At 42.1% G+C, this 12,357-nt stretch overlaps 1 protein-coding gene across 2 annotated transcripts in view; it reads right to left on the bottom strand.

Moving 5' to 3' along the window:
- Positions 1–1,745: 1,745 nt before the first annotated feature.
- Positions 1,746–12,357, bottom strand: part of LOC135899214 (glutamate receptor ionotropic, kainate 2-like) — a 202,724-nt gene continuing 192,112 nt past the window's right edge. For both annotated transcript variants that reach the window (XM_065428470.1, XM_065428471.1), the window contains exons 15-16: positions 11,296–11,612; positions 1,746–1,962 (exon numbers count right to left, since the gene is read on the bottom strand). In XM_065428470.1, coding sequence (XP_065284542.1) covers positions 11,344–11,612 — 269 coding nt within the window. In that variant the 3' untranslated portion in view covers positions 1,746–1,962; positions 11,296–11,343. The remainder of the gene's footprint in view (positions 1,963–11,295; positions 11,613–12,357) is intronic.

Below are 12,357 nucleotides of genomic sequence, written 5' to 3'. Positions count from 1 at the left end.
ATCTCAGATCTAGGCGGCGTCTCTAGCCTGCAAAGGACTCGGAAATCGGAGCCTCAATACCGCAGCTCCAATCAAGGTTTGTCCACGTGGAGAATTTATGACCCTCGGTGGCATCGAACTCGATGTTTACATGACGACGTTCTCCGAATGTGTTCTTCGCATGGGTTCCGCGCCTCTACGGCACGCACTGTAAGTCGTCATTCGACACCACGCAGGCTTTTCATAGCATTCAAAAACAGCACCCGAGTAGTTGCAGACTGGACAAGCAGGGGAGTGGACCCGCGGGGAGGCCACTCTAAACCTCGGTGGCATCTCCAGCCAACAAAGGGCTTGGGGTTTTCTGCGTGGGCCTATTACGGCCGTCGGCGGAATGCGACCCAGTGCGCACGAGATCCCGTTCTTCGAATCGGTTCTGCGCATCCGCACCGCGGCCCCCTGGCGCGCACCGTGACTCGTCAACCGACACCACGCATACGACACCTCAAAAGCACACACGGTTGGCGCCCAGTTGAGTTTGAGTGTAGACCCCCTCCCCCCCCCATACATATAACACGTGGGCAACTGAGGACACTTCGAAAGTAAACCAAACAAGTATGCAGCCTGCAGTGTTTTCTGTATGTTTGAGAGATGGGGCTTAAGAATATGTATTTGTCGGGCCATCTTCTGTAAGAACAAACACAGATGTCGTTGAGAGATAGCTCCCAATTCATGTAGAGACGTGGCTTTCAAATTTTGCAGCCTCAAGAGCTTGGAGAATGGCTTCGTTGGTTGCGTTGTCGTAGGCACCTGAGACATGCAAGAAAAGTACCATAGAGATACTCCTCATTCCTTTTCGTTGCTGTACGGAGGCCACAAGATCAATGACGTTGCCAATTCAAGGCAGTACACGTCGAAAACCAGCCGTAGCACCAGAGTAAATGTTATAGCATTCGAGGTACTGAGGTAACGTATCAGCAGCATGCTATCCGTGACCTTACCCTTGCGACTCGCAAGTGCAGTCTGCCGGTGCGTAAGAAGGTCCAGCGGAGACTTCCCAGCTGAGGGTAATCGGGCTGTTATGCATGTTCAAAGAGCCGATTGTTGCGAGAGGCTATGAAAGCAACATAGAAGCAATGAAAGCAGTATTATCTCTATATTGCTGGAGCATAATCACTATCATGACTGATTGCACACTGCACAGGTGCTAAGAAGTGCCACAATTTGAGGAAATGGATATGCGCAATGGCGAATTTTTTATCACATGACGCGCACTTACCTACCTAGAGTATTTACTCACTGCCATCGCACTAAAATGAGTACTTGTGTAAATCGTCACCAGCAGAAATGTTTATATCGCGTTTTCGCCGGAAACAATCCACCACTTGCCAGTAATGAACTCATCTTAACATTATTAACAGTGGTTTTCTGCAAATTCTCGACACGTCATCTACTACATGCCAGTGTAGGTGAGGCGGTGCTTCCTGGCAGCGTGGTCACGGTTTCCAATATGGCAGCGGCCATATGTAGAAGCGCTGTACAGCGACAACAGCACAGCGTTCCTCAAACTTCCTAAAGCATTGAGCTTTCTAACTGTTCGCATGTTTAAACGCTGGCCGACAACCTAAATGAAATCTGCACCGTAAATTTCTGCTGCAACAATATACTTTACGAGCCGAGCTAAGTTGTTACTTGAACGTTATTAACCTGTACTTTGAAAAACTAATTTCGGATCTCTACAAAAAATGTTTGAGGCAATTTCTCGCTGCAAGAAGTGTTCATTTTATTTTTGCTTATTTTGATGCAAACCAGAGCAATTGAAGATTGCTTGTTTTACATGTCTCTATTTTGAATCATGTTCCATAATATGTCTTCAGGCAGCAATGTCGTCTTTGCCATATGCGGTGCTTCTTTAGCGTCCAGAGCCTTGCTTCATGAAGTCGTAAGTGAGCCCGTCCCAGGATCAATCTTCTTTGCAAGCTGTTCCTGTATACGTAAAACAAAGACATTCGCATTGATTCGTGTACGTTCTAGCGCTGTCGCATTTAGAAACACCGATATGTTCTAGCAGCTCCTATTTATGTACACTTTGCGTTCAATATGCATAGTTCATTATCAAACTTCAGCTAACATTTGTACAGTTTCGTCTGAGAAAAAAAATTATATCCTTCGTCAGATAACCCTGCGTGCAAGAAAACAAAGAAAAAAAACAGTAATGTTGCCTTAAAGCTTAAGCTTGGTGCTCTGTGTTATCGTACAGTGCGCGCTGAACACAATATCTGTGTAACCCTTGTTATTAATCTACGTATTACGTGCTCTGCTTATCCTCATGTTCATGGTAGTGGACTTCAGAAAGCCGCTGAAAATAAGCCGTACCATGAATTTTGAACTGTAGGGCCGGCTCGATTTATTGGGCAGCTGTTTTACGTGAAATTAATTTCCGTTTAAAGGTCGCACACAAGCCACAAGCATGAAAGTAAACCACCACGATGACACAGCTTGCACTTCCAAATGATTTATTTCACGTACAGTCAATAAAAAATTACACATGTCGCACACAAAGTACACCAAGGCTAACATGTTCTTCTTCAGCCTTATTTTAAATTCACACCTCCTGCTTTCATTATCATTATCATGATTGTTTATTGATTGTTTACTTCCCCTTTAAGGGCCATAAGCTAGGTACATTACATAAATGGGGATATTAACAAGAACAAAGGCCAATAATTTTCTTTCTAACAAAAAGAATTACAGTTAAAAATATGCAGCAATAACCAATCATACACTAAGACAACAGGGTTTCAGTAGCCTTTCTCGGTAGTAGTATAAGGAACACAGGCGTAAGCTTAAAACCAGTGAACGCACAAAAGGAAAATTCAACAAGATAATAACACGCCTATAGCCCGTAACAACATAGGACAGGAAGGTTTATATGAACGCTCTCCAACTCAAACAAACTTGGCCTAGACGCGCTAGCTAATTACGATCGATCTTTTCCCTGACGTAAAGCAGTTTCGCGTGTACAAAACGACTGTTCTCTCCGTACAAATAGGACTTTGTCTCAAGGGTTTCAGAATAAAACTGCAGCATCTATAAAATGTTTATAGTTGGTCCTGATGTCACTGCTAAGGGAAAATATGAATTTAGCTGGAAACTAGCATTGATATTGAGATTAATGTACCACTTCCATTATCAGGCCAAAATGATTGAACTGTAAGCGGACATCAGCTATCTACGCAGTCGCACACAAGCCAAAGCACAAGAGATAAAGGGCAAGTGCACAGCGTCCTTGTGGGTTCAGCGACTTCGTAATTCACAAGTAGTCAGGTACTATACAGTGATAGAAGTATACAGTCAGCTGCCCCGGAGTTTCTTTTTCAACCTCGGGCTCAAAGTGAATTGTTCAGGTAGGCTGTTCCAGGTTTCGACGACATTAGGAAGGAGATACTTGTTAAACGTGTTCAACCATAAAGGCATCGAGCGTTCATTGAGTTGAAGACACGACGTGATCTGGTCTCGAATGTGTGCAATGAGTACTAAAGCATGCTGGTGAAGAAAGTTCTGATATAATTTATGAGATAAAAAAGTTGTGTAATTTGCCTTCTGAGAGCTGAGCGTTAAAGAGGTGATGCTACTGTAACTTACAGTGTAGTTCCTCCCGTCATGTGACGTGATGAATCTGGTGCCGCCATTCTCAATGGATTCGTGGACAATAACTAAGAAAACGTGATGGGGATTTCAGTTGAACATTAGGTACTTGAGTTAAAAAAGAGTGGAGGTTCTATTCGCGAGGCTGCAGACTGATGGAGAGGACACAAATAATGGTTTTCAAATGTAGCCCAGGAATTTTGAAACATCGGCTGAATGCTTTGAACTCAGATGTTTTGAATGCTTTTAATTCCGAAATCCAGTTGGGCTGAATGCCCATCTTGATTTGGAGCTGATTAGTACTCGCACCCATGCTTTCTGTACGATTGAACAACTGATGTGTATCATGAATGAAGTGAGTGCTGAAACGTCACGTGAAACCGTTCGCGTGATACAAGCATGAATTATCACTTGAAATATTTGCTTTCATTAAGGGACGTAGACACAATTTTTTTATCAGTTTAGGGTCGAGTTGTACTATTACCGATCGTCACTACTGAAAATTCGAACGTGGGAGACGCAGTTATCTCTAATTACATTAATGAATGATGATCTTTGCAGTGGTAAGTCATACATAGATATGAAAAATAGATGGACCGCCAACGCAGCTTGGAGGTACTGTGCATACGACATTGGTAGCGACAGAATGCCTACCGGCAACAACGGTTAACTGAGAGTGATCTGCTAAGAGACTCTAATTCATGATAAGACTAATGATCAAGCCATAAATGGCAGTTTATTCATTTGCTAATTCAGTTTCAATTTATTCAGAGAGACATTGCTTGGGTTGAAAAGACTAAAGGCATATATGTTCTGTCCGACTAGGTCCCTGCACTCATACATTTGCCCAGAAGCAGTGAAAAATAATATTAAAACAATGCAATGAACTTTTATACTAGCACATGATAAAACATTGTTGAAATGCAAAAGTGATATCGTCAACAGGCATCTTAAATTATGTCCCAGAGTCACACGATAATGCAACAGCCATGACCCATCTCAAGAACAAAAACACGCAAATAAAAAAGATATAACCAGCAACATATAAAAAAATTGGACCGAGCGAGTGCAGAACCTTGTGGTACAGCGAAATTTGATGGCAATAACTGAGATTCATACCTGTGAAGAGACGTACATACTGCAGCCTGTCTGCGTAAGCAACTACGTATTAACTCTAGAGCTACCCCTTGAATATCATTATGTGGTAATTTTCGAAACAATATATCATGCTCAACCGAGTCGAAGGTTTTCCGAAATTTTAAGAAAATTTCTATATTCTTAGCCATTTTTAAAATGTAAAATAAACATTTTTCTTTAGATTTTTATTTTTGTGAAAGTAGAATTACTCGTTCACAAGCAATTTATGATCATCAAAAAACTCGTTAGCCTTCTCTTTATTACCTGCTCTAACACATTTGAGAAAAAGCATAACACTAATATGGGTTGATAATTGTCGAGATCATTCAGAGGACCCTCTTTATGCAAAACTGCTGTTTTCATATTAACTGGAAAAATGCCTGTTGATAATGCTCTATTGCAAATATGTTGTAAATGTGCCGATAAAAGTGAGCAACGAAAATAATTGGAGTGGCTTTAGTGTCATTATACTGGCAGCAGTATCTTTATTAACTTCTTCAGAAAAGCGATTATCTTTAATTCACTGCAAGGAGGCAGAAATGTGGAATTCGTACTGATAGTGAATATACATTTCCCTACAGCTAGTTGAGTGTTGGACGACGAATATGCACCAGAAGAGTTTTAAAAAACGTTAAAATAAATTTATCCGACAAGGTCTATTTGCTGTGATCGACATCATCAGTAAATAACGTAAGAGGGATGATATTTTGTTGTTGACGAATAAGCAATAGTACTGAGTTACAAATTTTTGGGATCATCATAAGCAGCATCAACATATTGTATTATTCAGATTGAGCTTTCTTGGGGTCAAAGTTCAACTCGTTTCGGATTTTCTTATAATTCTTTAGCATAGTTATAGCTCCTGGAATGTTAAATTATTTGTACGTGATATCACGGGCTTTCATTCTATGAAATAGCTCTTTTGTTACCCACGGTTATCTACACTGAATGTTTTGTTCTGCGTAGCACAAGGTATGTTTGCTCATAACAACCTTTCACTTATTGTGGAAATATATCGTATGTAATGCTTAAAAACCCCCGAGACAGTTGGGACAAATTTTGTAGATGCGTAGGGTAAAGATAAAGTTAATAATTCGCACCATAGTTTCTGTGAAACATTTCATATTAAGAGATCTACGGACGATTACAAGTTACCGTCCTCCATAACGATGCATTTTCCCCTCAGCTCGTTCGCCGAGTGCTTGGGGCGAAGCCCTGCCTTCACTGGCTTTGCGACATGATGGCACGTTGTGCCGTCTACTTCCGGTTGTCCAGGAAAGCGCGCGCGAGTCCTCTCCAACCTCTCCGCCCGCTACATGGCAGTCGACACCAAGCGAGAGCTATCGTAGCAGCGTGCGTTGCGAGCATTCTGTCGCAGCGCCGGACGTGTCTGGTATTCTGGTAACCACGGGAGAGCTGGGCGTTTCGACGGATGGGTGGAGACGTTAACTCAAGCTGATGAAGGAACTTTAGCGTAGACGTACGTGAGTGGTCCGATCGGTGCGCACGGCCAAGCTACCCGGTAACGCAGAGCTTAACCAGCCAAGCAAAGAGTTAATGTTGCTCTAACCAAGTGTAAAACATTTTAAACCTCTACAAAACACTGTGTTAAGGATTGCGCCTCTGGGAAAAGTTTACATCATCTTTGCCACGCGCACTCACAGTGCAGTTACAGAGCCTTTGCCTTCATCATCCACGGAAGTTTCTTATTCTGTGGCCTCAAATTATCACTGAAATGTATTCCCAATTTAGCACGTATAAGCCCGTCTTTCTTTGCCATTCATTCATCGTTCATGACCCGTGATGTGAAACGAACTAATATTCCCGAGGTGTTGCCAGGCTTGGCTGGCACTCTCTGTAAAACTCAAGATCGGCACCGCTCAAATGAGGAAGGCGTTGATTATATCCCAGTTCATTCACCCTACCGGGCAGATCCTCGTTTTCAACAACGGGCAGTCCCTGAATTTCTAGATTCTCCGTTCTACTGTATTTTTCGAGGGCAATGACCGGTTTTTTAATTCAGAAACTTCCTGATCGCGGTTAGTCGATTCCACAAAATGGATTCGTTCCCCGAGGCTTATGATTTCTGCAGACTTTTTTTAATTTCTGCAAGTACTGTGTCGAACTACACCTCGCCAACCTGAAGCCTGACGATTACGCCATTCTGCAAGACGAGTTGAACACAGTGGCATGAGGGTGCAGTAAAGGGCTTGTGTCCCTTAACTTATGAAAATGTAAAATAATCCCTATTCGTAGCAAATGTGACAGCATCCACCATACCTACTCTCTGAATTATGTTGCCGTAAGCCTCGGTACTTCCTATAATACCTTGTAGTTCATATGACACCATCGTTATCATGGGTGCAGCACATGGACACTATTTCCTGCGAAGCTTCCTGTACTCTGGGGTAGTGTAGATCGATTATTGAAAAAGGCAGGTGACATACATGTTCTAGAAGACAATCCATACAAGAGAAATGCAGTGATCATGCTGTGGAGAGCTAGAGTTTTGTTCCCAGAGCAGTTAAAGAGTCACCAATGGAAACCCATGGAAACGACAAAAATATGCACTCGAGTTTTGAAACGAAAACGGTAGCTGTCATAAAACTACGGCTCTTATCATGTTAGCCGCTACGGCGTGTATAGTCCTGAGACAGCTTTCGATTGATGTCTATTGCGGCTCTCTGCACATGGGATAACACTGTTACCAAAAGCGATTTTTGAAACACAGTTGTGCAAATTCAAGCGGTATCTTGATGTACCCTAGCGTATCATTTCGGAAACGTTGGAAGCTGCGGCCGAGTAGTTTAATCGCGCGAACCGGTCGCTCACCGTCATGATTGCGTCGGTTCAATACCGTGCTCCGTGATACTACTTTAAGCCACATAGGACTTTTATATGATTCCCCATTCTCGAAATAGATGGTAGCAAAACAAAACTCAAGATTTGGTTAAGGTTCTTCAAAATTCACATTATGGGGTTTTGCGTGCCAAAACCACTTTCTGATTATGAGGCACGCCGTAGTAGAGGACTTCAGAAATTTTGACCACCGGGGGTTCTTTAACGTGCACTTAAATCTAAGCGCGTGGGTGTTTTCGCAGTTCGCCGCCATCGAAATACCGCCGCGGTGGCCGGGATTCGATCCCGTGACCTCGTGATCAGCAGCCAAACATTTAGGTTTCTCAGTGGTGGTCTTCAGATATTTTCTGTTCTTCCTTCCTAAAAGGTAGTAATATGTTGCTCTATCGTTAAGTCACATTTTTGTCATCATATTTTATTCCTTGGACAGCATAACAACAAGCAAGCGCATTTTTTGTGTTAGGTTAAAAAGAAAAGCTATCGTGCCTTATAGCACGGAAATACTCATGAATTCTGAAGATTGGACCTTCACCATTCTGTGGTGCTTCAACGCAATGCACATGCGTAACTGAGCGGGTAAAAATATGAAAAACATTATGTCAGTATATCGGACGAGTATCAACAAGTGTCAACTGACCGGGCCGAGTGGGTAGCCCCTTCAAAAGTATTTCCCAAGCAAAATTGCTTGGGAAATAATAGGCCTACCTTAACGGAACCGATAGGTGAAAATTAAAAGCCGTCCGTGACGGCGTCTCTCGTAGACGATGCGCGACGCTGAGAAAGCTTTAGCTCGGGCCTTTTATCTAAATACATCGGAATTGAGAAATAGTTTTTCTCGGCAACCACAGCACCAAGTTTGATTAGGTCTGTTGCATTTAAAAGAAACATTTTAAATATTGTTACAACTGGTCGCAAATTTTCTATTAGGTCGTCAATTTTTTAATAAAAATTTACAAAAATCGCATATTTTCAGAACGAAAATACCTGAAGCTCAGCAATCAAAAAAGATATCACGACTTTGTCATTTGCACCTAGAAGTACATCTAAAGTAGACAAAATTGATACATTATACATGATTCTCAAAAATACCACTAATTTGTGAGAGCTTGTGCAAAGCCCTGATAAACAAGGTAACAAATTCACGTAAAATATAAATCAACATAACAAATTTGTCCACTTTGGATGCTCGCATGGGTGTCGCTTAGAGAGCTGTGATACCTATTCTAGGTGCAGATCTGCAAATTTATAAGCATCGTGCTTCTTATGTTTTGTAAGTTTACCAAATTATGAAAATTCCTTTTAAAACAGCAAGAATACATTCAAAACTCTGCTTCTCACATTCACTAGAATTTAACGTCTTCTTTAAGATGCAACAAATTTCATAACAAATCGGCCCAGTGGTTATCTCAGAAACGCGTTTCTGCCTTTACATGTATTTGAATACGTCACATTGGAAGTTAGATCGGAAGTTAGATTTAGCCCGAGCTAAATCTGCCGCGAAGTGCTTCTGTCATTTGTCCTTGCCCTTAGATCTCGCAAAATTAAGGAAATAAAGAAAAAAAACAAACAAAAGGACCTGACTGCCTCTCGGCAACGTTCTGAAAAGCCCGGAATCAATCAGCACGGTATTTGCCTCATCGCGACAAAACGTTCTTAAGATCACAAATAATTTCCAGTTGATGAGCGACCACTCTTTATCAAGAACACTGATAGCGCCAGCGGGACAAGCTTTACATTGAAGTGCAATGCGCCAAAATTGCTTTCAATTCTTTTATTTGTGTTTCGTTGACGCCATTACTACATCAGCGCGCAAAGTTTGAAAAGTTTAAGGTCAATAGGCCACATGGTGGCACGTTCGCGAACTAAACCCTGCTGTCCAGAATAGCTAGATAGGTTCTGAGCCGTATGGACTGCGAGAATTATTATTACGCATCTTGTTTTTAGAGTAATATTGACGCAAAATCTTCTGGGGGTTGGTACGAATTTTTTGAGACGATCACTGGGATGAAATTTCTTTTTTGAATGTCTCAAGATTCCCATGCACTCAAGCAGGAAAGGAAAATATGTTTTCTATCTTCATACAGACACCGCTTTTAGCCTTTCCAAAAGCACGTTGTATTTCTTTGAGATAATGTCCTGAAAATGTTTCTATATAGGGTTACGGCTGCATGGCCCTGAATGCAACTAAGAATTACGCGTTTGTCAATCAAGACTTCAGGGGAAACATCTCAGAATAAAAGGACGCGAGGAATGAGAAGCGTCCCTTTCTCTCATTCTGTTATTGCGTGCTGTTTCCGCTGAAGTCACAAATCACCGAACCCAATTCCATACCCTTCGGCTTTGAGTCGAGATTAGTATTTCAAGCTTATACAAGCGCATGTTTTGGTCTGCATATCTTCTCAAAGGAGATTGGTGAAAAGTAATGTAGGTGCGAGTGCCAGGGCGAAATTGATATCCACCCGAACTGTAGCATGATGCTCACAAAGTTTTTTTAGTTTAGTTTGTTTTCATTTGGTTTACTTTGTTAGTTGCATTCGTGTGGATGCCAAATTTTTGCCTTCCATGCACTTTCCTTCAACTTGCTGGTATCTGCAGAAATAATTTGCCATAATGTAGACGTGTTCTACGAGTGGTACAAAGTTATTCTCACGTGGCGTTGGACTTCTTGTGTGTCACGGATATACTTTTTGGATGGTGGGCAATATATAGGCGAGACGTTAACACACAATAGTCACTAAGCTTGTCATAAGCGAAACTCATTGGACCAGCTCTAGCTTTCAAGCTAGGAGGAGATAGGGAGTGTTGGAATTGCGGGTAGGAATCAGAACAAATTGGGTCAGTTAACCAAGCGTGCGAAATCAATGAAATCCTTGAACTACTCTGATGTTACCAATTAATTATTTCATAAAATTTCCGGGAAGTGGGAGTCCCAGCAATGAAGTTTGTTAGCCTGAAGAAATCAAAATGCTAAAACAATAACGCAGTAAAGGCTACTTATGAAGGTCTCATAGTCCACGGAGCGGTAAAAAAGGCAATAAGTGTAGTAGTACGTTTAGCAAACAATATTGTGATTCAAAAGACGTTTATGTGGCTGTGTATGGTAATGGGATGCAGCACTAAAGCGTATGTGAAAAACACCAGCACACCGCCACCGCATCATCCAACCTTATCCCGGGTGTAAGCAGTGAACGATTTGGCACCCTTCAGAAGTTCCTGTTCTTGAAAGTCTGATGGTTAGTCACTACTCAGTAAAGAATGTATATTTTATGTCAACGTATCTCGTGCCGAAAAAGGCAACGAACTTTGCAGTAATCAATTTCTTGCAACCGTCGTGTCTGATTCAAGCGGTTTTTACAAAAAGTACATTATGTATGGACAACACCGACCCTCACGCACAGTTTTATTTGTTGAGGAACAATGAACACCCCCGTTTAGGTTAGTGGTCATTCGTAGACAAAAAGAATTCGCCTTCAGGAAGGCCAAACGCATGTCACTGAAAGGCAATAGGACGTTGAATATCAGCAGCATCTCTAATAAACGTCAAGGCCATATATGTATATATATATATATATATATATATATATATATATACCACGAACAGGTGCGCAATATGTGTTTAGCATATTGCAGCATCATTCTCTCTCCTAAATATGTTGCTCCGGTGCACAGACTTACCTTAATTTTTTCAATCTCCATTGCGTCGAGTCTACTGTAAATTCGCAGTCACCTGCGCGCTGAGCGCGCTTTCATGAAGAACTCGACGAAGGCAATGAGGCAGGCGAGGCCCAGACCGGCGAGCAGAACAACGAAGACCCCGCCCACTTTGGGAAGTCCCAGCTCGCTGGCCGAACCTGGCCTAGACGGACCGTCTTCCTCGGGGCAGCGCCTGCTTGGATCCTGGACTTTCCACCAGCGTTCTTTCAGCATGTGTAAGGTTCCGTTTTCTTGTAACCGCAGAATGGCCGATGAGAAGAAGCTTCGGTACGGCGACCCTGTTGGAGTGGTGGTAGAGCACAGAGTCTGATTGGTTCGCGTACGTCGATATCTCTTTGTATGTTTCGCATATACGTAACTTTGAGATTTTGCAGCTTTCAGCTTTACTGCGCTGTTTGTCGGTGAAGTTTACAAAAAGTGCTATGGCTATGAGCAGAAGCACAGTATGTTGTTGCTTACTCCTAATTGAATAAAACTTCACTAGATGGCATATATTGAAGTGTACTGCTTTATGAAGCACTAAATAAGTGCATATATATATATATATATATATATATATATATATATATATATATATATATATATATATATATATATATATATATATATATATGCTGAGCCATGAGCGCCTGCAACTGAAAGGCACAGGTGCCGGGCTCGATTCCCGGACCACGATGAACTTTTCTTCAACTGCGAGGCTTTTCTTTCGAGGAACCCATATGGTTTTTCTTTTGTAGCAATCGCTACAATTGTGAGGATGTCTCATTTTTCCTTTATTACGGCAACTGCTACTGTGAAGAAGCGACACCTCCCCGGCAACTACTAGGTGCCCCACAACACCCTGTCGATGCGGACGAAGTATCGCCGCAATTAAACGCATTCTTCTTCACAACGCTCGCTTGATGAGGAGCCCTTCCAGTGGAGTTGTAGGTGTCGCACCTCGATGGTGCGCGAGATGAAACCACCGGGAATAAAGGGGGCTTTAGTCAGTGCCCAGTGAGGTACTAGATAACGTTAGCCTGA

The sequence above is a fragment of the Dermacentor albipictus genome, chromosome 5, assembly GCF_038994185.2.
Source record: "Dermacentor albipictus isolate Rhodes 1998 colony chromosome 5, USDA_Dalb.pri_finalv2, whole genome shotgun sequence".
NCBI classification, from domain to species: Eukaryota; Metazoa; Arthropoda; class Arachnida; order Ixodida; family Ixodidae; genus Dermacentor; species Dermacentor albipictus.
The sequence above is the reverse complement of the archived record's forward strand: the minus strand, read 5'-3'. Positions and strand labels throughout refer to the sequence as shown.